This window comes from Podarcis muralis, chromosome 6 (assembly GCF_964188315.1).
Source record: "Podarcis muralis chromosome 6, rPodMur119.hap1.1, whole genome shotgun sequence".
Taxonomy (NCBI): Eukaryota; Metazoa; Chordata; class Lepidosauria; order Squamata; family Lacertidae; genus Podarcis; species Podarcis muralis.
The window spans coordinates 40,276,026-40,303,481 of NC_135660.1; the positions used below are offsets into that span (position 1 = coordinate 40,276,026).

The 27,456-nt window shown below is 42.9% G+C and overlaps 1 protein-coding gene across 4 annotated transcripts in view; it reads left to right on the plus strand.

The window, feature by feature from the left end:
- Positions 1-23,469, plus strand: part of UGGT1 (UDP-glucose glycoprotein glucosyltransferase 1) — a 46,540-nt gene extending 23,071 nt beyond the window's left edge. For 3 of the 4 annotated variants that reach the window (XM_028730656.2, XM_028730660.2, XM_028730657.2), the window contains exons 21-41: positions 1,819-1,842; positions 2,344-2,438; positions 2,930-3,136; positions 3,274-3,405; positions 5,783-5,913; positions 6,421-6,516; positions 6,847-6,949; positions 7,469-7,548; positions 8,385-8,574; positions 9,122-9,280; positions 9,595-9,680; positions 10,226-10,310; positions 13,182-13,270; positions 13,825-13,929; positions 14,420-14,504; positions 14,947-15,129; positions 15,687-15,847; positions 16,302-16,416; positions 17,160-17,276; positions 18,046-18,214; positions 18,570-23,469. In XM_028730656.2, coding sequence (XP_028586489.2) covers positions 1,819-1,842; positions 2,344-2,438; positions 2,930-3,136; positions 3,274-3,405; positions 5,783-5,913; positions 6,421-6,516; positions 6,847-6,949; positions 7,469-7,548; positions 8,385-8,574; positions 9,122-9,280; positions 9,595-9,680; positions 10,226-10,310; positions 13,182-13,270; positions 13,825-13,929; positions 14,420-14,504; positions 14,947-15,129; positions 15,687-15,847; positions 16,302-16,416; positions 17,160-17,276; positions 18,046-18,214; positions 18,570-18,595 — 2,438 coding nt within the window. In that variant the 3' untranslated portion in view covers positions 18,596-23,469. The remainder of the gene's footprint in view (positions 1-1,818; positions 1,843-2,343; positions 2,439-2,929; positions 3,137-3,273; positions 3,406-5,782; positions 5,914-6,420; positions 6,517-6,846; positions 6,950-7,468; positions 7,549-8,384; positions 8,575-9,121; positions 9,281-9,594; positions 9,681-10,225; positions 10,311-13,181; positions 13,271-13,824; positions 13,930-14,419; positions 14,505-14,946; positions 15,130-15,686; positions 15,848-16,301; positions 16,417-17,159; positions 17,277-18,045; positions 18,215-18,569) is intronic. The other variant, XM_077930100.1, reaches the window with a different exon arrangement.
- Positions 23,470-27,456: the final 3,987 nt, after the last annotated feature.

A 27,456-nucleotide genomic window follows, 5' to 3' on the forward strand; every position in this document is an offset into this window, starting at 1 on the left:
AGGCAGGCAGGGGGGACAAAGACTTTCGCCCCCCGCCCGCCTTCAGAAGGTGTTCCCGCCCCCGCCCCGCTTCGGAACAGCTTTCCGAAGTGGGGCGGCTGGGGCAGATGTCCCCGCCCCCCCTCCCCACTTCGGAACAGCTTTCCGAAGTGGGGCGGCTGGGGCAGGTGTCCCCGCCCCCCCTCCCCACTTCGGAACAGCTTTCCAAAGTGGGGCGGCTGGGGCAGATGTCCCCGCCCCCCCTCCCCGCTTCGGAACAGCTTTCCGAAGTGGGGCGGCTGGGGCAGGTGTCCCCGCCCCCCCTCCCCGCTTCGGAACAGCTTTCCGAAGTGGGGCGGCTGGGGCAGGTGTCCCCGCCCCCCCTCCCCGCTTCGGAACAGCTTTCCGAAGTGGGGCGGCTGGGGCAGATGTCCCCGCCCCCCCTCCCCGCTTCGGAACAGCTTTCCGAAGTGGGGCGGCTGGGGCAGATGTCCCCGCCCCCCCTCCCCACTTCGGAACAGCTTTCCGAAGTGGGGCGGCTGGGGCAGATGTCCCCGCCCCCCCCTCCCCGCTTCGGAACAGCTTTCCGAAGTGGGGCGGCTGGGGCAGATGTCCCCGCCCCCCCCTCCCCGCTTCGGAACAGCTTTCCGAAGTGGGGCGGCTGGGGCAGATGTCCCCGCCCCCCCCCCCGCTTCGGAACAGCTTTCCGAAGTGGGGCGGCTGGGGCAGATGTCCCCGCCCTCCCTCCCCGCTTCGGAACAGCTTTCCGAAGTGGGGCGGCTGGGGCAGGTGTCCCCACCCCCCCCTTCGGAACAGCGTTTTAAAATGCTGGGGGTCGGGAGCGAAGCGCTGCCGACCCCCAGCATTTTAAAATCTCCCCGTGTCCCGGGAAGGTTTTAAAATGCTGGGGGTCGGGAGCGAAGCGTTCGCTGCCGACCCCCAGCATTTTAAAATCTCCCCGGGACAGAGACTTCTCTGCTGTCCCTTGGAGATTTTAAAATGCTGGGGGTCGGCAGCGAACGCTTCGCTCCCGCCCGCCAGCATTTTAAGATCGCCCCCGGCAGGCGGGGGGAAGGCAGGCGGGGGGGAGCAAAGACTTTTGCCCCCCGCCGGCCTTCAGAAGAGGTCCTCTTCTGAAGGCCGGCTGTGGGCGAAAGTCTTTGCTCCCGACCGCCAGCATTTCCCTATGGGCTTTCGTCTTGCGATGCAAGCCCATAGGGAAATTCGTCTTGCGAAGCGCCTCCAAAACAGAAAACCCTTTCGTCTTGCGGGTTTTCCGTCTTGCGAGGCATTCGTCTTGCGGGGTACCACTGTATACGCAAAAACGTGTATAGTCAAACCATCCCCTTGGAACTGCCCCTGCGCAAGCAATCTTACCTTCTAGAGCAGGGGTAGGCAACCTAAGGCCTGGGGGCCAGTTGTGGCCCAATTGCCTTCTCAATAAGCCCTGTTATTGATAATTAACACCTGCCATCATGATTCACTCCTTGTGAACATACAGCTAAAGACTAGAGCTGTCTTTGGAAACTGGGGGTATTTGGAAAATCATGTGTCATATAGGATCTTGTCAGGTGTATCAACTAGGCTTCAGTGTGAAGAGGAGAAGGCATGACAGATCCATTTCATTTGGAAGGGGTGCATGACTTCTGAAAATTAGAGCAATACTAGAGATGTTGTGGTTTCCTATTGCTGGAAATGAATTAATTCATAGTTGCCTCTGACATTAGTCACTGTTTACAAGGGTCATGCATACCCTGCTGTGGCTGTTGGGTACTTGCAAGGTCTATTCTGTAAACTAATTATATCTTTTCCCACTCTTTCCTGTTTTACTTCTGTCAGGCATGTCCTCCAAGGAAATTTATGGTAATGAGCTTGAGTGCATTTCTTTCCTTTTTTGCATTACTAATTTAAATACATTAAATCATGCTCAGAGCCCTTAGTTATTGACCTTAGAATCTGTAGGGAATGAAAAATAGATGCATGTTTAAAAATATTTCCAGAAATATAATTTGAGTCCACATTAAAAAAAAATTTTTTATTTGCTAACAGGAAAACTTTAGTTGCTTAAATATTCTTTGATAAAAAGAATAAAAATCTTAAATGAATAGCTAAATAAACCCCAGATAATAAACAGAATTATGCATGCGCCTTATTTTGTGTACCTTAAAAGAGAAACTTAATTTTAGCAGAGATATATACACATGCTGTTACCCTTGATAAATACTAATACTATTGGGAACTTTTTGTATCTTGCCTGAATGACTTTTCGAAACACTGCATGTGCCCAGGTTGAAATGGAAATGCACATTATGATATTATCAGCTTCAATTTTCTTTTTTGAATGTGTTGTTGTTCCTTTTACAGATGATTCTTTTGTTAGACCAGTGACTTTCTGGATTGTGGGAGACTTTGACAAGCCATCTGGAAGGCAGCTTTTGTATGATGCTATCAAACACCAGGTATGTAGCGGCCTTTGTTAAAGAAGGGAAGGAAGGGAAGCAGTATTGTCAGTATACCTGGGGAACTGAGCTACACCACCTAATTGTTTTTTGTGCCTTTGAGGGACAGGTATGACTAATTGCTAGGCTCTCTGTGTTCAAAGGAAGAGTAACTAATTGTTCTTTCATGCCACCATGCCTTGCTGCACCATAAGATCTGAGTACTGGAGAGGAGCAAGCCATAATCCTTGGCTTAGCATTATGTTTCAGCCAGGGTTTCAGCTTTGTTTTCTCGTAGCAAACAAACCACGATAAGCTGAGAACAAACTTTTGTTTATCGTGGTTTGTTTGCACAAACCCTCGTTCAACTATAGTGCTAAGCCCAGGGATGATGGTTTGTTTCTACCCAGCACAAGCAGGAAGCAGTCGTAATCAGCTTTCCTCTACATTTAAACACTGGCCTTCAGTGATTGTACAAACTGTGTTCTAATGCACATTTTGTTTTTATGCAGAAATCCAGTAACCATGTCCGGATTGGCGTGATCAGCAACCCCAGTGAAGACCCAACCAGCAACAACACAATCATTGCTAGGGCTATATGGGCAGCCTTACAGACGCAAACATCGAACAATGCCAAGAACTTCATCACAAAATTAGCCAAAGAAGAGAATGCAAAGATGCTGGAGGCTGGAGCTGATATTACGGAATTTGCTGTTGGAGTAAGTACAAGCTGGCTTTTGCTGTGAGGTGGTACACTAGTAAAATGGAGCAGCAGTACCCATTTCTTTTTTTTTAATTTACAGCTTTCCTGTCTTGTCTCTGAACTTACTTTTACTCAGGGTCTCTTTTCTTTCAGGGTATGGATATTGATATTTTCAAGGAAGCCTTTGACTCTCCTAAAGTGGATTTTGTTCTTTCACATACCATGTACTCCAGGGATGTTCTTAAACTGAAAAAAGGGCAGAGGGCCGTGATCAGCAATGGCAGGGTAAGCTGGATTCCCCCCCCCCCCCACAAAGAGAGCTGTTTCACTTCCAGGAAAATTTTTGACATGCTTAGCCCGCCTAATTCTCCACACTTGAGGGAGCTGAGAATTTTAACTTTGCATATTAGTCAATAAAAATAATGGGATCCAGTCTTTTGACCTGAGATGTGTTGGAAAATTAGTTGGAGCTGAAAATTACCAGTACATGATAGGTCTTTGTTTAGGGAGGCATTAATAGCTGGGTTCACTTTACTTTCATTGAGCTACTCCCCATATGTTGTTTTAAGTCCTGTAATGGAAGGCCCCAAAAAGGTTGAATGTTGTATTACATAGAAGTATATGATTTCATACTATGGGGAAATGAACATACTGTATTTTTCGCTCTATAAGACGCACCAGACCACAAGACGCACCTAGTTTTTGGAGGAGGAAAACAAGAAAAAAAATATTCTGAATCTCAGAAGCCAGAACAGCAAGAGGGATCGCTGCGCAATGAAAGCAGCAATCCCTTTTGCTGTTCTGGCTTCTGGGATAGCTGCATAGCCTGCATTCACTCCATAAGATGCACACACATTTCCCCTTACTTTTTAGGAGGGAAAAAGTGAGTCTTACAGAACAAAAAATACTGTAGTTTTCCATATATTTGAGTAATGTATCTTGGAGCCTGGATTTTTATTGTTTACACCTGTTTATCCTGATAAGCCCCAAACCTTTTGTGTGTGTGTGTGTGTGAGAAAGCCACCTTGAATAATTAACAGCAGCATTCAGCTTCTCAGAATGAAACACTTTCCCACAGCAGTCCTCTGGGAATGCATAACTAATGGATCCAAAGAGCACTTTGGTGGCTGTTCTAATGTACTGCATTTGTCTTAGCGGTAAGAATAAAAAAGGCAGCAATGTCAATTATAAGCAGTCTATTTTGCTTTCCCTGGAATTCGGTTTTTCTTAACTGATTGGCAGTGAAATGGTTTTGATCATACGAGTTTGTGTGATTTTTTTGAAAATTTGCTTCCTTGCGATATTTATATAATACTTTTCAGTCTATCAAAGCCCCCAGGGCTTCTGACAATATCTGTACTTAAAAAAAAAAACTTTTGCAAAAAACAACAACAACCAGACAATAAATAAGAATGCATTATCTGGGCCCACAAACCCTCTGAAAAGGCAACATTTCCAGTAGGTTTTGAAATTCTGAAAAGACCGAAGTGTCATGCGTTCCAAGTTCTCAAGTTCTGGATAGGGTTGCCGTTCCCTGGAAGGAGCAGGTTCATAACTTGGGTATAATCCTGGATCCAACATGGACACTTGAGACCCTGGTGGTCTTGAGGGCTAGGAGTGCCTACTTCCAGCTACAACCATTTGCCGGCTATGGCCACTCTTGACAGAGATGACTTGGCCATGGTACTCTATGCTCTAGTAACTTCCAGTTCGGATTGGAATGCAGTTTATTTTGGGCTACTACCCTTGAAGACTCTTTGGAAATATCAACAGGTTCACAATAAAGCAAACAAATTACCGGACGAGGTTGCTTTTAGAACTCATGTAACTGCTGTTTTAAAACAGCTGCACTGGCTGCCAGTTAGTTTCTGGGCCCAATTTGAGGTGCTCATGCTAGTGTTTAAAACCTTAAATGACTTAGGCCCCAAATGTGTGAGAAACCACCTCATTTCCTGTGGACTCTCTTGGATGTTAAGATCAGCAGAGGGAGCCCTCTTGGTACCTCTGCCTCTTCAGACGTTTGGCAGGGAGTAAGACAAAGATGGCCTGGGAGAGGCCGTTCTCTGTGACAGCCCTAAGTTGTAGAATTCCCTCCCCACAGAGGTGTGTCTTGTCATCTCTTTGGCCTTCAACACTTGAGATGTGTGTTTTCAGCATCCATTCTATCCCTGTGACTTTAATTTGTTTTAAGCCTTTTTAATACTGAATTTTAAATTATTGTAACCCATCCCAGACCTGCTGGTGAAGGGTGTGTAATAAATTTAATAATAGTAGCAGTAGCAGTAGCAGGAGTAGTAGTAGTAGAAAAGCACAAATATACTTCTCGCGGGAGCGCATTACAGAGCCTTTGAGGCAGCACCAAAATGGCCCTGTCTTGTGTGAACACTTCACTTTCATGAAGTGAAAGCAAGACCTCAGATGTTGACCTGATTGGGAAGGTTCATATGGTAGGAAGCAATTGACACAGTTGCTAGTGCAATGATGGACAATGAGAACTTTCAAAGTAGTGAATATTTGACTGGTTAAATTCTGAACAGTAATATGAGTTGGATTACTGTGTGCATCACAGGGGGTGAGTAATTATGGTCCCGCCACAGTTTTCTTCACTTTCCTTGCCTGTCTGACTGCTCTAATGCAAGCTAATTTTCCACTTTATCTTTAGATCATTGGGCCATTGGAATATGGTGAGCTTTTTAACCAGGATGACTTTCACTTGCTGGAGAATATTATTTTAAAGACTTCTGGGCAGAAAATAAAATCTCACGTTCAGGAGCTAGGAGTGGAGGAAGATCTGTAAGTAAAAATGAGCCAATGACAAACCGTTTGAAAATTGGGGTTTGTTCATTTGGTTTCTATAAGTAGGAACAGAGTAGATGAGGGAGATTCTTTTATTTTTGTACTAGTACAAAATACCAGTTTTTAGGTTCCAGTAAGTTCTCATAATGGGTTGGATTCTATGAATCGAGGACAGACTTCCTCTGGCAGAACAAGGCCTTTCTGCCTTTCCCCTCCCAAGCCGTACATGAAGACTGGGAAACCTTCAGGTGGGGTTTACAGCATTGTAGGGTGTGTGTGGGTTGGGGGGGGGGGTTGTATTCACAGAAATGGGCTACTCTTGTGCAAGTACAAAAGCAGGTTCGTTCTATTTGTGCATGACACTGCTGGATCCAAACTAGTTACTATTTTATCTTTTGCTAAAGCATCTAGTGTATTTTTAGCTTCCATATTAAAAATATCACTTGATTAGGCCATTTTAGCATGGAAAGCAAATATTTGAGCAGATGGAATTTTTCTCTGTAGTGCAAGTGATCTTGTAATGAAGGTGGATGCTCTTCTGTCTGCTCAGCCAAAAGGAGAGGCAAGAATTGAATACCATTTCTTTGAGGACCGATACAGGTAAATATATGGATATAGATATTCTACTTTTATGTATATGGATTATGTAAATTCGCTTTCTCTATAATCTTCAAAAAGCTTCACATTAACTTGGGGTTTTTTTATTTGCTAGAATTAGAGAATGCTAATACATCATTTGGGATGTAAGACTAAATAGGAAATTGATTGCTTCTTCCTATGCATTGACAATTCAATCTCTGTTTATAGAAGGCATTGATGAATATATTATGCACTTCTTGGTGGGAGTGGGAGTAGGCTTTGCTTATATTTCTCTCATGGGCTAAAACATAACATGCATATGTCAGTTTGTATTTTTTTCTTTTTCTTTAGCGCAATTAAATTAAGACCAAAGGAAGGAGAGACGTATTTTGACGTTGTGGCTGTTGTAGACCCTGCTACCAGAGATGCACAAAGACTTGCTCCACTACTAATGGTGTGAATATATTATTAGTTTGCAGTATAACCAGTAGCTGAAGAATGTTCCATAATATACCAAACATTACCTTTCCTTATCTTGATATATAAGGTTGTTTTCATCACTCTTGAAAACACATTGCCTTTTGTGTAAAGTTTAAAATGCGGAACTTAAGTTGTTTTACATTGGAAAGTAATTATTATCAATATGGAGAAGACTAAAACATTTAAGGTGGTTATTTAAATAAAATATAACCTGTTTAATGGGAACCTCAGCTCATCATGTAACAAGATTTTCTGTTTCTCCCCTCTAATCTCTTCCTTTTAAAAATCAATCCTTCTAACCTTTCTCTTTCATCCCAAATTGTTTCTAAATAACCTTAGTGTAGCTGCTGCACAGAAAGTTATCTGAGCATTTCAGCTTTAGCTAGCCAATAGAAAGAGACAAATTTGCAGATATAGGATAGGTAGGGCATTGCAAGAAATGTACACAATTAGCTGTGAATTTAACTTTCTATGTCCCTTGTTTTGTTTTAAGGTATTGAACAAACTAATAAACATGAACCTCAGAGTTTTTATGAATTGCCAGTCCAAACTCTCTGACATGCCTTTGAAAAGGTGAGGAATGGCTAAATTTATAAAATGTAATTAAGTGGGAAGCAAAACTACACTGCTTATTAAAAAATACTGCAAGTTTGCCTCTTGATGCTACTGTTAGAAAACTGTAGATTCAAACTGTGTGGGCAGGGCTGTGTGAGCTTCAAGAGAGCTGATGTGTGATTTCCATATCGGAAGGAATATTGCCTCCACATAAATCTTGTTTTGTGATCTTAGGCTTCATTACAGTGATAAAAGCCATCCTATGTTCTGTCAGCTTTGTAGTGGATTTGCAGAAATTGTGAAAATTAATCTGGTGTAATTTAGGTTCATGCAGTGGGGGTAGGTTGCAGTTTTTTGTGCACAATGGAATGCCAATCTGGAGGGTCCACTGACCTTCAGGATGGCATTTCAGGAGACACATGAGGCTGCTGAAAGAGAGTGAAGTTTCTGACTCATTTCGGTCTTCTATTTTCTGTTGCTTTGGTGGTGTTGCTAACATAGGAATTCAATTCTCTATTTTATGCCCCAGTCATTGTTTTGTTTTTAATAGAAGCACAGAAAGGTGAAGAAAGGAATGAGTAATATGAGAGGAGCATAGTTTTTAAAAATGCTTGGCTTGAGTTTTGTTAGGAAAAGGAAAAGCTGAGGCACATCTTCAAGAACCAGAACCTAGAAGGTTGTTTGCTTGTGGGGTTCCAACAGTATGCTTTTTCAAAGCCGTGCATCTTAAATACTAGGCATGCAGAGGCTATCAAGGTTACAGATTTGAAAGGCATAACATAAAGACAATTAACTGTGACACCTGCAGGGTTTGAGATTAAAACATTCTGATACTTGTCATTTTTAAATTTTAGTTTTTATCGCTACATTTTGGAGCCAGAAATAACTTTCAGCGCAGAGAAACTCTTCGTTCCTGGCCCAGTAGCCAAATTCTTGGATATGCCCCAGTCCCCCTTGTTTACTTTGAATCTAAACACGCCTGAGAGCTGGATGGTGGAGTCTGTAAGGACACCATATGATCTTGACAACATTTATTTAGCGGAGGTAAGTCCAGTCAATGTGTGTGTCCCAATCTGAAGAGGAGGGTTCATTTCAGAATTTATAATACTACTACTAGTAATTATAATAAATAAAAATATTTATACCCCATGCATCTGGCTGGGTTGCAAACAAAACCATTTAATTAACTTTAACCTTAATTACAGGTTAAAACTGCTCTGATTAACTGGTGCGGCTAAATTTGGAGAGCAAACTGCACAAACACACTCCTTCCTTTGCCAAATGTTGTTTGCTTGTTTGTTTCAGGGCAGACCACTGTGCCTTGCCTGATAGCAGCAAGAACCACAAGCAACTGAAGCCAGTTGTGCTCAGTTGAAATCAGTGCAGATCATTTTCTTGCCTGAGGTTTCCCCACCATGCATATGGGAGTTCGTATTAATAAGCCATTTTGCCTCTGTTGTATTACTTTTAAGACAGGGGTGGGGGCCCTGGGGATCTCCAGGTGCTCTTGGACTTTTATCTGCCACCAGCCGATAAAGTCCAAGTCCAATGTTTTTTGACTGCTTAAAAAAACGTGTTTTCTTTTCCCCAGGTGGAGAGTGTTGTGGCAGCCGAGTATGAGTTAGAGCACCTCCTTTTGGAAGGGCACTGCTACGATATCACGACAGGGCAGCCCCCGCGAGGGCTCCAATTCACGCTGGGAACATCAACAAACCCCGTGGTTGTCGACACCATTGTTATGGCCAATTTAGTAAGTGACTATCTCCCTTGCTGATTTAAAGTGGAAAACCTGTTGAAACAGATCTGAGTGCTCCAATTGGCCACTCAAGTGACTTATTCTTTTAATATGGGAAAGAGGCAAGCCTAAATTTTCTGGTGTTGGAAGTGCCTAATTCCTAAGGTCTAACTTGAATGCAGAGATAACAGAGCATCTTTTCTGACTGTGCGTTGGCCATCATATTCTTCAGAGCTTGTTTGCTGTGTAATCATTCTAATTGATGTGATGCTCAGTACTAAGCAAGTTGTCTATCACGGGTATTTGTCTTTTCTCTTTCCCCTTCACAGGGCTACTTCCAGCTGAAAGCCAATCCTGGTTCCTGGTTTCTGAGACTTAGAAAGGGAAGGTCTGATGATATCTACAGAATTTACAGGTGAGGTGGTAAAAACCATTACTCTTGGGTTTGTTCCTTCCTGTTTAGGGAAGCTTTTAATGTTTGATGTATCACAGTATTTTAATATTCTTTTGGAAGCCGCCCAGAGTGGCTGGGGAAGCCCAGCCAGATGGGCGGGGTATAAATAATAAATTATTATTATTATTATTATTATTATTATTATTATTATTATTATTATTATTATTATTATTTTATTAGTTTTTAGTTAAAATCCATTTGGGCTAATATGGTCTTTCAGCATGGCATTGGTTGTGTTGAGCAGGGTTTTTCTCTCTCTTACATGAGTTCACATCTGGGTTCTCTTTACCTCCCAAAGCTAACAAATGAAGAATTATTTGAAATGTGTTTCATGTTTTCAGTTTATATTTCTTTCTGAAATACTTTGGAGGCGTACTGTGAGGGAAAAGCATTGTTTGATATAGGCCCATGATGAAAAGTAGGGAAGAATTAGCAGAAATAGTAACAAAGCAGCGCTCCTCCTACAGTGATTATTGAGCTAATTTAATTATTCTGATCAATTTTAGCCACGATGGTACAGATTCTCCACCAGATGCCAGCGATGTTGTTGTTGTTATCAACAACTTCAAGAGCAAAATTATTAAAGTGAAGGTGAGTTTGAAAAAGACACAATAAAAGTAGTAATTACAGCAACATTTGTTTAAATGCACACACTCACCGCATATTTATAAAAAAATATGACAATGTTTGCCCTCCTATAGAGGGCTTTCTGGACAAAACAGAGAAATGCAATCCTTTAAAGTTTCGGGTAAGTTAGGAGATGGGACAACATCTGAATAATCATCCATAATGCAACACCTCTTACTAGAATTTATACTTCCCAGCTTATTAGAAGAGTAAAAGGAAGCTCTATTTGGCTCCTTATTTGTCTGTTAGGTAGGAGCAGCTGCCCTACAAATGCTCTCCCAACTCACAGAATGGGATGCTGATGTGGAGAAGGGGTCATTGGAAACCAACCTTTCACACACCCCATGAACAGGAGGGGGTAGGGAAAGATGCAAACGGAAGGGTGGCCTATATGTACAGAACTACACACTGTCCTAGAAGATATTTAATAACCTTTTGTGTTTGAATATAGTTGCCAAACCTGCATTTCTGAGTTTACTTGTATACATCAAGGATGGGGAGACTGTGGCCCTCCAGATGATGGCTTCCAGCTCCCTTTGGCCCGAGCTAGCGTGGTCAGAGATCAGGGATGAAAGGCTCTGCAGTCCTGGAGGTCACAGGTTCCCCACCCCTGACATAAACAGTGGTACCTCAGGTTACATACGCTTCAGGTTACAGACTCCGCTAACCTAGAAATAGTGCTTCAGGTTAAGAACTTTGCTTCAGGATGAGAACAGAAATCGGGCTCCGGCGGCACGGCAGCAGCAGAAGGCCCCATTAGCTAAAGTGGTGCTTCAGGTTAAGAACAGTTTCAGGTTAAGTACGGACCTCTGGAACGAATTACCGTATTTTTCGCACGATTGGACGCACCGGACCATAGGACGCACCTAGTTTTTTTGGGGGGAAATAAAGGAAAAAAATTTCCCCTTTATTTCCCCCCCAAAAGCAGGTCAGGGAAACCGAACCAGGTCGAGGAACAGCGGGATAGTGGCGCTGCGCCTCCCTGCTGTCCCCCGAGCTTGTGGGGCTGGCTGATGTCTGCCTGGTGCGAGGGGCGCTCTGCTTCAGGGCGCCCCACCCGCCAGGCAGCAGGCTGCTATCCGCAGCGTGGGGAGCCCTGTGGGGAACTCCTGCAAGGCTCCCCACTCTGCGGATGTCTGCCTGGCGCGAGGGGCGCTCTGCTTCAGGGCGCCCCACCCGCCAGGCAGCAGGCTGCTATCCGCAGCGTGGGGAGCCCTGTGGGGAACTCCTGCAAGGCTCCCCACTCTGCGGATGTCTGCCTGGCGCGAGGGGCGCTCTGCTTCAGGGCGCCCCACCCGCCAGGCAGCAGGCTGCTATCCGCAGCGTGGGGAGCCCTGTGGGGAACTCCTGCAAGGCTCCCCACTCTGCGGATGTATGCCTGGCGCGAGGGGCGCTCTGCTTCAGGGCGCCCCACCCGCCAGGCAGCAGGCTGCTATCCGCAGCGTGGGGAGCCTTGTGGGGAACTCCTGCAAGGCTCCCCACTCTGCGGATGTATGCCTGGCGCGAGGGGCGCTCTGCTTCAGGGCGCCCCACCCGCCAGGCAGCAGGCTGCTATCCGCAGCGTGGGGAGCCCTGTGGGGAACTCCTGCAAGCCTCCCCACGCTGCGGATGTGTTCCCGAAGCGCCTGGAGCTCTGCTTTCAGGGCGCCCGACGCTCCGGGAAGCAGGCTGCTATCTGCAGCCTAGACACGGCTAGCAGAGCGCTAATCCCGAACCTTGGGGTGCGCTGAGCTCGCACGCCCCAAGCTTCGGGATTAGCGCAGCGGTCCGCTAGCCGTGGGAGAGCCGCGCGACGTCGCGGGGCTCTCCCAGGGCTAGCGGAGCCCTTGCCGGCACCCAGAAGCTTGGGGCGCGCTGAGCTCCGCACGCCCCAAGCTGCTGGATTAGCGCAGTGGTCCGCTAGCCCTGGGAGAGCCGTGCGACGTCGCGGGGCTCTCCCAGGGCTAGCGAGACCTTGCCGGCACCCAGAAGCTTGGGGCGCGCTGTGCTCCGCACGCCCCAAACTTCGGGATTAGCGCAGCGGTCCGCTAGCCGTGGGAGAGCCGCGCGACGTCGCGGGGCTCTCCCACGGCTAGCGGAGACCTTGCCGGCACCCAGAAGCTTGGGGCGCGCTGAGCTCTGCACGCCCCAAGCTTCGGGATTAGCGCAGTGGTCCGCTAGCCCTGGGATAGCCGCGCGACGTCGCGGGGCTCTCCCAGGGCTAGCGGAGACCCTGCTTGCACCCAGAAGCTTGGGGCGCGCTGCGCTCCGCACGCCCCAAGCTTTGGGATTAATGCTGCGCTCCGCTAGCGGTGGGAGAGCTGGGTCTCCCACGGCTAGCGGATAGCTTCCTGAAGCCTGGAGAGCGAGAGGGGTCGGTGCGCACCGACCCCTCTCACTCTCCAGGCTTCAGCGAAAGCCTGCATTCGCTCCATAGGACGCACACACATTTTCCCTTGCTTTTTAGGAGGGAAAAAGTGCGTCCTATGGTGCGAAAAATACGGTAAGTACTTAACCTGAGGTACCACTGTATTAAAGAGGAAGTGCGCTCACCTTTTCTTCTAGTATTTCTCACCATGTGAGGTAATCAAGAAGTGATATTGTAGGAGATGCAGTTTACTCAAATTGAATGTTTCACCTTTCCTTCAAGCCAAAGAGCTAGCTGGAATTTCACTGAGATTTTTTAGCCAAGCATTCCTCCCTGCCCCTCAAGGTGTCATTGTCTACAATTTAATTGGTAGTGTGGCACAATTCTAATTGGGGGGGGGGGAAGCACAAAATGTATCTAGCCAGATGGTGTTTCAAAGGAAGCTTTTAGTAAGAAGCTTAAGCTAATTCACTGTTCTTTCTTCACAGGTTCAGAAGAAATTGGATATGCTGAATGAAGATTTGCTAAGTGATGGAACAAATGACAATGAATCTGGATTTTGGGAATCTCTTAAATGGTGAGCATGGCTGTCTTCATTCACTGCCCTTTAAGTTTGCTAACCTGAAAGATTCCTTGATCCTTTTAGCTGCTACAAAATACATATAATCCTGATGTGTCTCGTTATAATTAAATACCGTATCACTAAATTTAGAGTACTTTTTAATTTTTTGATTAAGAATGACTTGATGCCATCCTTTCATAGGAGTAGGTATTGATTTGCCACTAAATCAAATGTGAATAAATTTGAGAAGAGTTGTAATGCTGTCTGCAGAATTGTTCGTTGTTTTTTCAGCAAGTCTGATTAACGTTTGGTGGCAGGAGCTTCCATTGGAAAGTTCTATGAAACCAATGCATTTGTTTTTGAATGAAATGTTTCACATTCAAAAGAGGCTGTCTTTAAGTTTTGAGAACTATGATAATAGGAAGCATCCCAGGCAGGCAGGCAATGCCTGCTGCAGTCCCAACAAGTGTTGGTTAGGTGGAGAATATAGAGTGGAAGTGTAAACCTGGCTGTCTTATGTAACATTGCAGTATAAACATTGCTCTTTTTCCCCCTCCTTCCTTTTTAAGGGGCTTCACGGGCGGACAGAAGAAAGAAGAGGTGAAGCAGGAAAAGGATGATGTGATCAACATATTTTCTGTGGCATCAGGGCATCTATATGAGAGATTTCTCCGGTTAGTCTAGAATCAGTAGTGCATAACTCAAATTGGAAAGCGTATTACTACTACTTGTAAATCACAGTTTGGGAGACTCTGTATATAACCTTCATAGGCTACATTTCTGCATTGCAGGGGGTTGGAGTAGATGACCCTTTGGGTCTCTTCCAACTCTATGGTTCTGTGTACCTGGAATACAAGACCATATATGTAAAAACCTTGTGGTTTATTTCCTGTATGAATATAGCCATAACGCAGCACCAAAAAAAACCATAACTTGCCTTATGGTATGTATTATTAAGATACAATCTTTCAATTGGTCAAAGTATGTTGATATAGCAAGGGTCATATAATATTGATCTTCTCATAGTGCCATCAGTAATTTCATGAATACGAATTGCCTAAAGGACCGAGATGTGAGAGCAAGACACTGTATGCTGCTAATTTGGGTTAGTTCTAGATTTATTTATTTTTTTAAATCACCTTTGCCTATCTATTGTCTTAACAGGATAATGATGCTATCTGTGCTGAAACACACACAAACTCCAGTGAAGTTCTGGTTCCTGAAGAACTATTTGTCACCTACGTTTAAGGTTTGTTGTAAGAACTTGCTTTATATTTTCTTTGTTGGAAGCCTGAAGCTTCCCAGCCCCTCTCCCTCTGCTATGTCTGTTTCTGTGTATCTTCAGCTACTTGCACGTGCACCTTTATCATTGAGAGATTAGTAGTAGTAGTAGTAGTAATTTTATTTATTAAATTTCTTAAGTTATTTTCTCAAAAATAAGACCTGAGCCAACTCAGAAAACATTTAAAATATACAAGAGACAATAGATGCTTGCTGTCGTGTTTATATCCTGCTCTTCCTCCCAAAGCAGCCCAGAGTGGCATCATCTAATAATAACTATGACTACTAAATATCTGGTTCCTTTAAGGTTTTTATTGTGTTTTGTTTTTGTGTTGCTATCAGCATAAAGTATTTTAAATGTCATTTTGTATCAGAAACTGTTGGTACCACAAAGCATTGTTTTGTTCCAGGAATTCATCCCATATATGGCTGAAAAATACAATTTCCAGTATGAACTAGTCCAGTATAAATGGCCGCGATGGCTTCACCAGCAAACAGAGAAGCAGCGCATCATCTGGGGTTACAAAATTCTTTTTCTGGATGTGCTGTTCCCCCTTGCTGTTGATAAATTCCTGTTTGTAGATGCTGACCAGGTAAGTGGTCTTCAAGCTTCAGAAATTACCAGGTCAGTGCCATACATCTTTGCTGGCATGTGCAAGAGGGTACGCTCAGAAAAGTGCAGTAAAATGGAGAAATTAGCAGCCAGGGAATAAACGCTCTGGGAGGCAAAACATAGCAAGTCTTGTGCCTTCAGCAGGTGTTAGGCCTATCCCATATCTCTATTAACACCTGCTTGTTGCTGATTGCTCTTTCTCTCCACCCAGAGCCCATGTTAGGATGGTGGAAGGAAGCTGTACAGTTCACAGGAGGAGGGAAGGAAGAGTTCATTGCTATCTTGGGTCATGTTCAGTCAGAGGAACAGAGGGCAGATCCTGATTTGGTAAAGCGGGTCTGGAGTTGTTCCCATCTATGGCAATGGCCTTGGTAGCGGAGATGAGAGCAAAGTTGAGAAGCCAGGACTGTCATGTGTATCTCACCTGTCAATCTTGACGGGCCTTTAGTTAATAACTCTCATAACTTTTGGAGGTTGTAGTCCCACATTCTCAACAGAACTGAAATTGAAAGTGGGGTATGAACGACTTTTCTTTAGATTGTGCGTACAGACCTCAAGGAGCTAAGAGATTTCAACTTGGACGGGGCCCCTTACGGTTACACACCATTCTGTGAAAGCCGCAGAGAGATGGACGGATACAGATTCTGGAAGTCAGGATACTGGGCAAGTCACTTGGCAGGAAGAAAATACCACATCAGGTGATAGACGTTTGTTGTTCCTGATACTGTGCTGCTGTTTGCTTCTGCTTGTTTTTATAGTACTACTTGAAAGCGCTGCATCATCCAATTGCTGCTGTCTAGTGATGATGAAATTGTGTTGAAAACATGCGTTTTTGTGTAGGATTTGTGCCTCTTGTATTGCAAGTTCCATCACAAAATGAAGAGTGTCCATTGGATATTTTAGACAATAGTAGTCTCTTTCCTTTTATAGACACAAAATCTTCATTGTTATAGGTTAATTTATCATAAGACATATGGGTTTACCTTTGACAGGAACAAATGCAAATAGATTAATGTGATGCATTCTGTTTTTTAGAACATTCATCCAATTTGCCTGCTTGTGATATATTTATTTTGAGAATCTTATCTCTGCATTTTGCATTTTACCTCTGAAGGTAGCAGTCAGTGAAACAGTTGCTCTCTTTGTTCTTAGTGCTCTCTATGTTGTGGATTTGAAGAAGTTCCGGAAGATAGCTGCTGGGGATCGGCTTAGAGGACAATATCAAGGCCTGAGCCAGGATCCCAACAGTCTCTCCAACCTTGATCAGGTACTTGTTATGCTTTCATTACAGTTTTGGGTTTTTTTAAAAAGAATTTTAAACAACTTAATTTTTAAGGCATCTGCAGAATTCTATCTTGTGGAAAGCTGCAGGGTCAGCACATAATTCAGATGGGTGCTTGATGGCGGGGGGACATATATTGAGGTTGGTATGGAGGCAAAAGAGACACATAAAGCACTAGTGGCAGGTGAATGGCCAAGTGGAACTCAATAACCATAGATTGAAGGGACCTACTTTGGCATGTGGGCTCTAGGACTGGTGAGAGAACCAAGTGTATCAGTTGTGGGACAGGAGGAAACGTGGTCACTTAGATGGCGCTGTGTTATGTATGAACAAGTAAAAAACAATGTGATCCAGCTGGAGCTCTTTGCTTTTAAAAGCCAATAATTTATGGTTGATAGTTGCCAGGCTTGAAAAAGAAACACAGCTAGATACTGTGGGCTTACAAATTCTCATTCTGTCCAATGTCTTCATGTTGTTATAACTGTAATCCATCATTCTTGTCTCTTCTTCATGAATCTTTTATGGTCTGAAAACCACATGGGGTGATCTCAACTAGATTTGTATTCCAGCGTATAATTTTTTTTGGTCATGTTTTTGCTGTTAAAGTTTGGAGGGCTGTTTGTTTGTGTTCATGCTTGCTTTTCCAGGATTTCTTGTGTCTGCACTATTCTTAGTTTTCATATGATTACTGTGTTAAAAGAACTGCAATTTTGTTTTCCTTCCAACAGGACTTGCCAAACAACATGATCCATCAGGTGCCCATTAAATCACTCCCGCAAGAGTGGCTTTGGTGTGAAACGTGGTGCGATGATGCTTCAAAGAAAAGAGCAAAAACCATTGATCTGGTAAGACTCCTTTGTACACAACAAAGCAAGAAGGGGCACGTGCCACATTTCAGTAAGATTTCAATGTGTTTAAATTCTATAATTTTATCACAGCAGTAAGGATACTTTCTCTAGCTTTCCTGCTTTCATACTTTTTCAAAGAAGAACTTCATCAGTTAAATAAGGGGGGTGTTGTGTGGGGATTTTGCACTCCCAGGAGGTAATTTAATCTCCAAACACTGGCCTGGGAACCAAAAGCATCAATTGTGACCTCTTAGTAAAGTTGTTGCCTTCTGGCAGTGAGTGCTTCACAACTGTGGACCATATGCAACCTGGCATAGCAATGCATATGTATGAAACTATGTTCAGGGATCTCAGACCCATCCCCTAAATCTTGTGGAATTCTACAGTGTTTAAATTGGAAAAACTGCAACTGTTGTTAGTGGCCTGGTTCGCATATCACATTAAACCATATTTAAATACAAGCTATGGTTTAATTTAGTAACACAGGTTTGTTTGAAGAGAAACAAACCACAAGCTCAAGACCAGACTCTGACTTGCTTCCCAGCACGCCAGGTATTCCTGTTAAACCATCGTTTGCTTTAACTATGGTTTTAACGTGGCATGTGAATCAGACCAATAACAGTGAAATTAAAATAGAATGAGCGGCATAGTTTCGCTGTCCAATCATATTCAGGGCTTGAGCTACACAGGCACTGTTCACTAAGTTTTCCCTGTACATATGAAAGGCCACAGATTTATTGGCAATGACTTATGTGTTGTGTTGCAGTGCAATAACCCAATGACCAAAGAGCCAAAGCTGCAGGCGGCGATGAGAATCGTCCCTGAGTGGCAGGACTACGATCAAGAAATTAAGCAGCTTTTTAGGCGTTTCCACGAAGAAAAAGAATCGGGAGCGCTTTTTGAGACAAATGAAACTAAACCACAAAGTCGAGAAGGTAATTGGTTTCCCTCACTGCTTTTAAGATGCAGCTGTTACCTCTACACTGAGGTCAGGTGTGCCTGCTGATGGAGTTGTCTGCCCGTTTCCTAAGACACAAAGGTCAAATTGGACCATTTTAAGGCATAAATGCAGAAAATATACTATAGTGAGCCATTTAAACTTCAACCTGTGATAACTGACTATGCAGGTTTTATTGTGCCAAAGGTCTGCACTAGAAAAAATGGTAGTCAGTCCCTCAGTCATTTTGACCTTTGGAAAATCAGTATATTAAATGCTTTTTTAAAAGTGGTTCTAAAGTCATGGTTATGTAACTTTCATACATATTCCCCCTCTCCACTTCTCTTCCACAGAAATGGCAGCGCATATGGAATTATGATCTATGGTGACCCACCATGTGAGACTATTTCATAGACAATTTTTCTATCAAATGCTAGTTTTTTCTAGTATGTTTGCAAGACTGCTAAGAAAAACTGAAGGGGAGGGTGACAAGCTGTATTACACATGATTCGAATTTGATTTTGGCTGATGGAATAGAATCTGGATGATTGGGATTAGTGGAACTATCTTTCTTTACGCCTGCAAGAGATGGAGGAGCCCACAGAGGAATATAGAATTTTGGAAATGATTGATGTATGCTGAAAAGCAGCAAGTCTCTTCATCTATTTTTTGGCTACTGCACCACTGGACATCGAGATTCTGGGTCACCTCTGCCTTTCTCAGGAACCCAGAGGAAAGGTACTACTCTGAGAGGGTAAAACCTTGAGAATACACAGGCACTTCCCTCCTTTGTGGATTGAGGTAGGGCCAAACTCTTTCAGGTTTGAACAGGGCTTGTTATCATGCCTTGAATCGAATTACACAGGTATAGATGTCAAACGGATTCAGGTTTTTTAAAAAAAAGAAAATTATACCTTCAGTTCTGGAAGAACTACAGTTCCTTCTATTTAAAATGCATTGTGAATAACTCATTCATTGTAAGGCAAAATTTCAAAGCAACCCACCCAACTTCAAGAAATATACATTACAAATGAATGCATATTTTAATGAATCAAACTGTGTGTGGCATCTAATACTTTTTTCATTGCAGACCTAAGAGAGTTGTTATTGAAGACTGCAAAATTAGTAGGGCATTAAGACTTCTGTGAATTTGTGGCTCTCATGAATGTACTTTTGTTTATGCAAAACTGTGGAAGCTTTTTGATTTTGTAAGTTTCATAAGTTTGTTTTCCCTCAAACACAAGAGTGATTTCAGGTCAATAAAGCCTTAGAGTTCCTAAATCTTACACTCTAATCCTCCTCTCGTGGGCTCCATGCCCTTCCTAATTGCTTCATTTCAGTTTTTCCTTAAATGCTTCTTACTATAAAATGTCAGCCTTCTCTTGCTTTCACACTTTCCAAATTCTGTTCTGGCCAGGTTTCCAGCTGCGGAAAACATTTCCCTCTAGAAAACTGACCTTTGAAGGAAATAACCAACCTTGTACATTACTCCGTTTTCTATCTCCCTCCACCGCCACAATCTCCATTTTGTATGAAGTAGGCAAGTCTGGCACAAAAGCACCATGTTTGAGATGTACTAAACAGCCGCTTGTGATTGTAAAATCTTGTCAAATCACCACAGAAAGTATCAAACAGGTCATTCTTTTAACTTCGCTAAGGGCAGAAGCTCCTCTTCCCTGACTGGCCCTGTCTCATAGCAAGGAAGCAGGGTGTTTTTCAGAGTTCTTTCATCTTCTGTTTTCGGATTTCACTTTTTTCCTGAGTACTTGCTCTTGTTCCCCCCAGTATTTCAGTGCGACCAGATGGTTGGGGAAGGGAAATTATAAAGGGGGTTCTTTTTAAAATAAATTTAAGCTGACTAGAGAGCAGCTTCTTCCTTCATCTCCCCCTCTGTCCTGACATCTGGTTCTGCCTTCCCCCTCAGCTGGGGAAGAGAAAATTGGACTGAACACACCAGCTGCTTCCCACCTAGATGGGCAGCAGACAAAAAACATTATGTTGACACTCAACATCCAGCGGCTTCCACATGAGTTCCCTTAGCTTACCTGGGTCCAGATCAGAGCAATCCAGATCCAGGCATAGTGTAGGAAGCACAACATCCTAACAGAGTTGTTATTGAAGTCCACAGGTAGACCTGGTCTCACACCCCTACCCCTGCTGAGGATTCCATGCCTACCAAATAAATTGCTCAGCAATAGCAAGGATCCTGTAGATTGAGGCAGATCATATAGCCCTTTCCCTGTTTGATTTGAGCTGGAAAAGAAGAACACGCAGGGGAGATTAATGGTAACAAAGGGCATGATGGGCTTTTTCTTTGGCCAGAGTTGTCTGTATTGATAAGTTTTCTGAAGATAAATGGGGCAAGGAGGGAGATGCCTCTAAAAGGGAACAGGGGCCGTCTCTCCTTCCCTACCTCCCAGGAGCTGCTTAAGACATCTAACCTGCAAAAGGTGAGGGCTGGCCAGAAATACCCAAGGCCAAATAGGGTAGACAGCCCTCTGGATGCCCGAATTCATGCTTTTGTTTTAACCCGTCTCTCTCTTTTAATCCAGAGTCCAAAGGACAATCTTTACACAAGTGGGGATATACAGGAGCAGAAATATCCCTAGGGTAAGGCTCCCAAAGTGGTGGGCCACAGCCTTGAGGAACATGGACCCTCTACAATATCTTCTACCCAAATGTCATGCTGCATGGCTCTTTTCTGGGCTGTTTCCAAAAGATTGACCAGTGAGCAGGGCTTCTTTGAGAGAACAGACTGTAATGAGCCTTCACTGACTGTGGGTGAAAAAATTCTTTGTCCATTGATAATGGAGAAAGACGTTCTTTAGGTTCTCCACATTGGGTTGAGGGTGGAGGACTTAAGCAGTAAATATGCTTCTCACATAGCCTGTAATGTAGGATGGACCTAAGATCTCGCCTTCAGCATAGAGCAACTTATCTCAGTTTCGTGAAGGTCAAAATAGTTTCACCATCACACCAGACACTCTCTACACAATATGGATACTATGTCACCTTGCTGCCAAATGCCTTTCTGATTGATACCAGACCATGCACATCACAAAGAGTGTGAAGTGTAAGTGGCTCAGGCTTAGGTGTATCCAACTTTCAGTGAAGGTAATTCAGCTGGTACACAAATGACTAGATGTAGTGCTAAATTTATGGAAACACCAGGAGGGCTGATTGTAAAGGAACACATTTACCTTCTGAAATATGGTATACATGATCCAGTGTGAAGATTTGCAGATGCTCTAGTCAGGGTGATATGCCAAACCCTCTAGTTGTGAGCAATTATTTAATTATAGAAGAAATGTGTAATTTTCTAGCTATTGAATGAGCTAGGGGTGACATGATTTCAGCAAGAACAGAATTGAACTGCATTTTCTTGACATATGCGCCACCAATAGAGCATAAAGTATAGCACTTACTGTGCTATTTTAAAGGCAGGCACTTGGAAAGCTATTTATTAAACTTGCTGCAGCTATTGAGACAGCTTTATATGCTTGCTTAGCTTCATAAAGAGGATTTTTTAAAGTTCAGTGTGAAATGTTTTCCAGTTGTGTACGAAGGTTGTGTTAGCATTCCAGAAAATCGAAGTAGAAAAATAAGGAAACGGAAACCAATATTTTTCTAAACTGCCGTTTCTTTAGGATTGGCAGTTTGATTCTCCCCCCCACCCCCTTATTTAACATTCATTTGCCCCCAGTTTGGGTGGTGATCAAACAACAATGCTCTGTCTTTAGACTTGTGGGTTCTGAAGCTCCTTAAGAGAAGACAACTCCTCTGTGAGGTTTCACAACTTGAACAAAGGAAAAAGAGAATGAGAGAGGCTGTTGATGCAGTTGCCTCTTCCATGTTCTCTCTGCTTCATCTGCAGCACATGGGATCTGTGGCAACGGAAAGGTAGCAGACATTCATATTTGCTCAGATTCACAGCCACCTCGATGTCCCATTATAAGACTGCAGTTCAACAGACAGTGTCTCTGTTCACCATCTGTGCATTATGGCGCTATATGAAGAGGGCTCTCCCCAAATGAGGGAACTTCCTTCACCTAAAGACTTTGGAGAACACAAAGTTCCAGCCTCTGCCAGTCAGTGCAGAACACAAATATTCAGGCTGACTTATAGATAAAATCTGTTTTAGTTTGACATAATTACACACATTACAGATTTAGATTTAGTTAAGCACTGAGGTTTAAAGTGTTGCCTGAAAAATAACCACATCAGATTTCCTATGAATTAAATGCTTACCTTATCTGTATTTGTTGGCTCCTTATCTAGGTTACTGCATCCTGACAACTGGCTGAAGGGGGAACCTGGGTGCTTAACTAGTAAGGGATTCCAGGGATATCTGGTGTGCAGGGTGGTAGTGAGGCAAGCTGATAAAGGATCCACATAACGTCATTGCTTTTCATGCTCAATTTCTCTCCCTTAAGTATGGAGGGGAAGCTTAGAAACCTGGAGTAGTTATGCCCATCAAGAGGCCCATCGGATAAAGTGGGTTGGCTCAGGTATTGGAGGGGTGAAAGGGATAACAAAGCTAAGGGACCTAGACGGCCGTATTAAGCAATTTGGTTTACAGTAGTTACACAGCTTATGGTGGTCATGTCCCTGCACAAAACATTCTCTCCTAAAAGGATGGCACTGCTGGGTTACTTGGGTTATAAGTACATTACTATTTATATTGGCTCATTTATAGGCTTCCCTATCTGTTAGACCTGGAAAAACGGCACTAGTAATAATTAAATCACACTGGTTGAAGAATAATGCTGGCTTACAAAAGCACTATAGAACCTTCATTGTACAGAATACTGTAAGTACAAATAGACAGGTCCCTATTTGTACTTTTAATATCCTTGAGACTTAAATATCAAGCTGGCTTTGCAAACTCTGTTTTGAAGATTGCCTGCATTGTAGTAATTTCTGCTCTTCTCTTTCCCCTGCCCACCCCAAAGAAATTTCAGCAGTTCCTTTTCTCCCCCCCCCCCTTCCTTTTTAAAGCATGAAAGTCAGAGATGGAAGTAATTGTTAGCTAGCTGTTGGGCTTAAAATGGGAATGAGCAAAGGTGTTTTTTTTGCGGCATTTATGTACCTTTTTCTCTTACAGCTATGTCCCCATTCAATAATGTGCTGAGTGAAGCTCCTCATATCTGTTGATGTACAAAATGTTCAGTACCTTCAGAATGTTACCAGGTTATAATTTATCCTCCCAGGTCTGCTAAACACAATAAAGCCATTTTCATTGTTCCTCTTTAACCAATCTTGTTCTGATTTCTTGGGTTCTGATAATGTACTAAGTTTGGGGTCTGCAGAATTTACAGAATCTAACTGTATCTGAGAAAGGCTTGCAGTGTGTCAGGGTTTTCTGTTAGCCACTGAAAAGTGGTATGAGGTATTCCAGTAGTTAAAATGTTGCCCTTCCCACTGTATCAAAGGAACTTGGCCATTCAGGTGAGACGTTTTATTTGTTTTTTGTCCTTGCTGTGTCATGGGCTCAGGGTGAATGCATAACTCAGACTACTATTTAAATGAATAAATGACTTGACAGAACACATGAGAGCAGGTTTCAAAAGATGGAATATAACCATAAAAGAGCAGAGAGAAATATTTTAGAATTCACACTTGTACCCAGTTCTTGCAGGGAACTCAAAAGTATCATTGAGTTTCCCATTCAGCAATTATAATAAAATATTCAATGTATTGGGTTATCTGTTCTTCATTACATTGCCCAATATTGCATGCTCTATTAATGCTTTGTAGCCAGGATCTAGTTCTCATGTTAATAAGCATGTGTACATTTGCAAATTGCATCCATGTTATACAAATGCCACTCCTACTGCTACCTTTTCAGAGAGAGTATGTGTAAGCAGAAAATGCCAGCTCCCAGCCCTAGATACCCAACCAAACAAAGGTAACTATATGCAGTATATTCTGTCATATGAAGAGTTTACACAATGAAATGCTCATGTCCAAGATAGGCTTTAACTAAATGTTTCACTTTTATTACCCAGTTGGGATAGATTACCCAGTTGCTAGTATATTAACTAAAATATCGTTAACTGTAAGCTGAAACCATAAACTATTAAAAGTACACTGGTAAGTCTTTTCTCCTGCTCTACTTAGTCAAGAGCTGGAAGCACTGATGATGATTCATTTGGAGTTTTAAATACTGCAAAGCAGGAAATAAATGTTTCTATTGCTCTGTTTTCCAGACACCAGTATTTAAGCAGTGGCATCTTAACAATAGCTAGCCTGTGAATCTTCCAGTTTTCTGCATATAGATCAAAAGAAACTGGGGCGTATATGGCCAATTTTGGGGGAATTTCTGTCTTTTAGTAGGTCCATTATCATCAAGTATTTAGGTCCATTTTCCAAGTTGCAGAGCTAGACCCATCATGTACAGGTTATGTAGCTTATATGCTCTCCATCTGGTTTGTGCCAGCTTGCTGGTCTTTCCTGACTTGCTGATAACCACACCCGATTCCCAGCTGCATGCCAGAGGCTTATGGAACAATCTGTTCAATTATTTCCAGTGAGACAATCAAAACAAAACTGTTTTGGGGCTTAGCACTGAGCAGGACTGAAACATCTTTGGGCAGGCATTTTGCTCTACACACCAGGGGCCGCTGTGGGCATAGAAGAGCAGGGAGAAGGACACAGGCTAGCAACACCTCAGTGAATTTCTGCTCATCGGAATACGTACAGTATTGTCCATGGTGACTGTAGGTGGAGCACTTGCACTGTTGAACTGGGAATTCCCAGCAGTGTTTTGAAATTGGGAGACACATTTGTTCCATGTGGTTTGAAATGACATTTCAGTTAGGAGAATTAACAGAGAAGAAAGGCAAATGGCGATTAGTGATCTCTATTAAAATTAGGCCTCGGTACAGGAAATGCACAGTTCTTGCGTTTCTGCATGTACCCCTAGAATGGTCTATGAAGGTTTGCTGCATATTGGTCTTTAAATCAAGAGCAGCTACTACTATGCGTTACAGCTTTTTTGCTACGCAGCCGAGGTGAGAGAGTGCAAGCACAAATACCAAATTCATAAAAATGAGGATCTGCAGCATAACCACTGCCTCATAAGCAGCTTTGGGTTACATTCCTGATCTTGAACACCCAGAGTTAATACAAAGTTTTGAATTAGTTGAGGGCAAACAAGCAGAAGCTTTATCCAGATAAGACAGAGTATCTGGTGATCTAGGAGTAAGTAAATGGCCTATTTTGGAGGAGTTTGTGCTCCCCCTTAAAAACCAGGTAGGATTCAGCCTTTTTGTAAATAGCTGTGTAAATAGCTAGCTACCCCACCCTTTCTTCAAGAAGCTCAGATTCTCATCGCCTCCCTACGATGAACCACCCTGAGATCTACAGATGAAGGGCGGTATATAAATTTAATATATAAAAAATAAAATAAGTAGATGCCAATGTTCCTCTGATGAGCAGCAACCATCTAGGGGAGTATAATTCGCACCTGACTTCTTATGGGTTAACTGATTTGGCAAAGCTTTCCCTTTGGGGATTTTAGTTTCTACTAATTTCATTTTTTTATTATTATTTTTTTTTGCATTCAGCCTCTCAGACACTTTATTTTCCTGTGGTAACGCCAACAGTGTAGAATACCCTCGCCAAAAAGATATTCTGGAATGTCCTTCAAACATCTCCTAAAAACCCAATTGTCTCCCCAGGCCTATTTTGGAAGTTTGAGAGTCTTATCCTGTTCAGCAACTGACTTGTTTTAAATTATGGGTCTTAAATGTACTGTGTTGTTTCAATTTTAAGCCAAACCTGAATATAGGTTGCACCCCTATAATGAGGTATTGTTAAATGGAATACACCCACACCCATAAATCTCTGGTAGCATCCAGTGCTTTCTATAATCTTAAAATCACATGCAACCTTTAGACTTATCTCACAATGAATAACTCACTGGGCAACCAGCACCACCTTGTCAAGAAGCATGGGTGATCCTTTTACAAAAACTACCAAAATGCTGCACAATTCCTGAGGTCTCAAGTCACCACTTCTCTATCTATATAAAAATGCAATTATACAAGCCAGATTATTGTGGGGGTGAGGGGAGTGTGGCTCATTTTCAGAACAATGTATGCATGTGAACTTTTATTTGTGTTTTAATTGTATTTTTGGCATTTTGATTTTATAAATTTATGTAGACTACTTAGGGATTTCTGCCAAAAATGTTTAGTGGCAAGTACATTTTCCAAATAAGATAAATAAATAACCCTTAATCATTTTACTCCTCATCAGACGTAATATATCTGAAGTAGGAAGTATCCCTTGTCTATCCCTCCTCATGCTCCCATTTTGTGGTCAGTCTTTTCATTTGGGGCATATGTGAGAATGCCACCAAGCAAACAAGGTGTGGCGGAAATCTTAGGTAGCAGGGGTGTCTGTTGAATCATATAATGCTTTGCTCAAAGGTAAGCCCCAAATTGTTCCATGGCGCTTACTTGTCAGTAAGTGGGGCTGCGATTACAGCCTTAGTCTGTTCTGCTAGCTCAAAAGGCGATGCAGAAGGCCTTCTGCACTCGCCCTTGACTATAACAGATTAATAAATGTCCCTGTTCCCTTTATGGCGTTGATCAAAGCAAGAGCTGTGCTCCACAAGCAGAAAAATGATTTGAAAGTTGTTGTTTTTAAAATGCATGTGCATTTTTGTTTTAAAGATGTTTCAGCAAATGGGAGTTATTTTGGAACACGAGGAAGGCCGGAGAATGAAAATAAGTCGTCACTTCATTTCTTCAAAGGCTTGTTAAGGAAGGGCCTGACCTTCTAGCCACTGCTTCATTTATTTAAGACTTTAAAGTTTAAATGCCCATGCAGCAGAAAAACAAACAAAAGCTGCTCTCTCCTACAAGCCCTGCAAAGCAGGATAGTTCTATGGTGTGTTAACCAGAGTGCTGTCATGACCTTGGGGGCTGTGAGGGCAGTGCCAGATTTACGTATTAGCTAAACAAGCTAAACAAGCTTAGGGTCTCACTCTCTTGCCCCCCCCCCCAAATTTAAAGGGAACAAAAACTGAGTGTACATTTCCAAAATATAAGATAAATATAATATACTTCTTAATTGTATTTCAGTTCAACAATTACTTTGATAAAATACATATTTTGTTATGTGCAAATGGCTTTAGGTACCTATTAGGTAAAGGTAAAGGGACCCCTGACCATTAGGTCCAGTCGCGGACGACTCTGGGATTGTGGCGCTCATCTCGCTTTACTGGCCGAG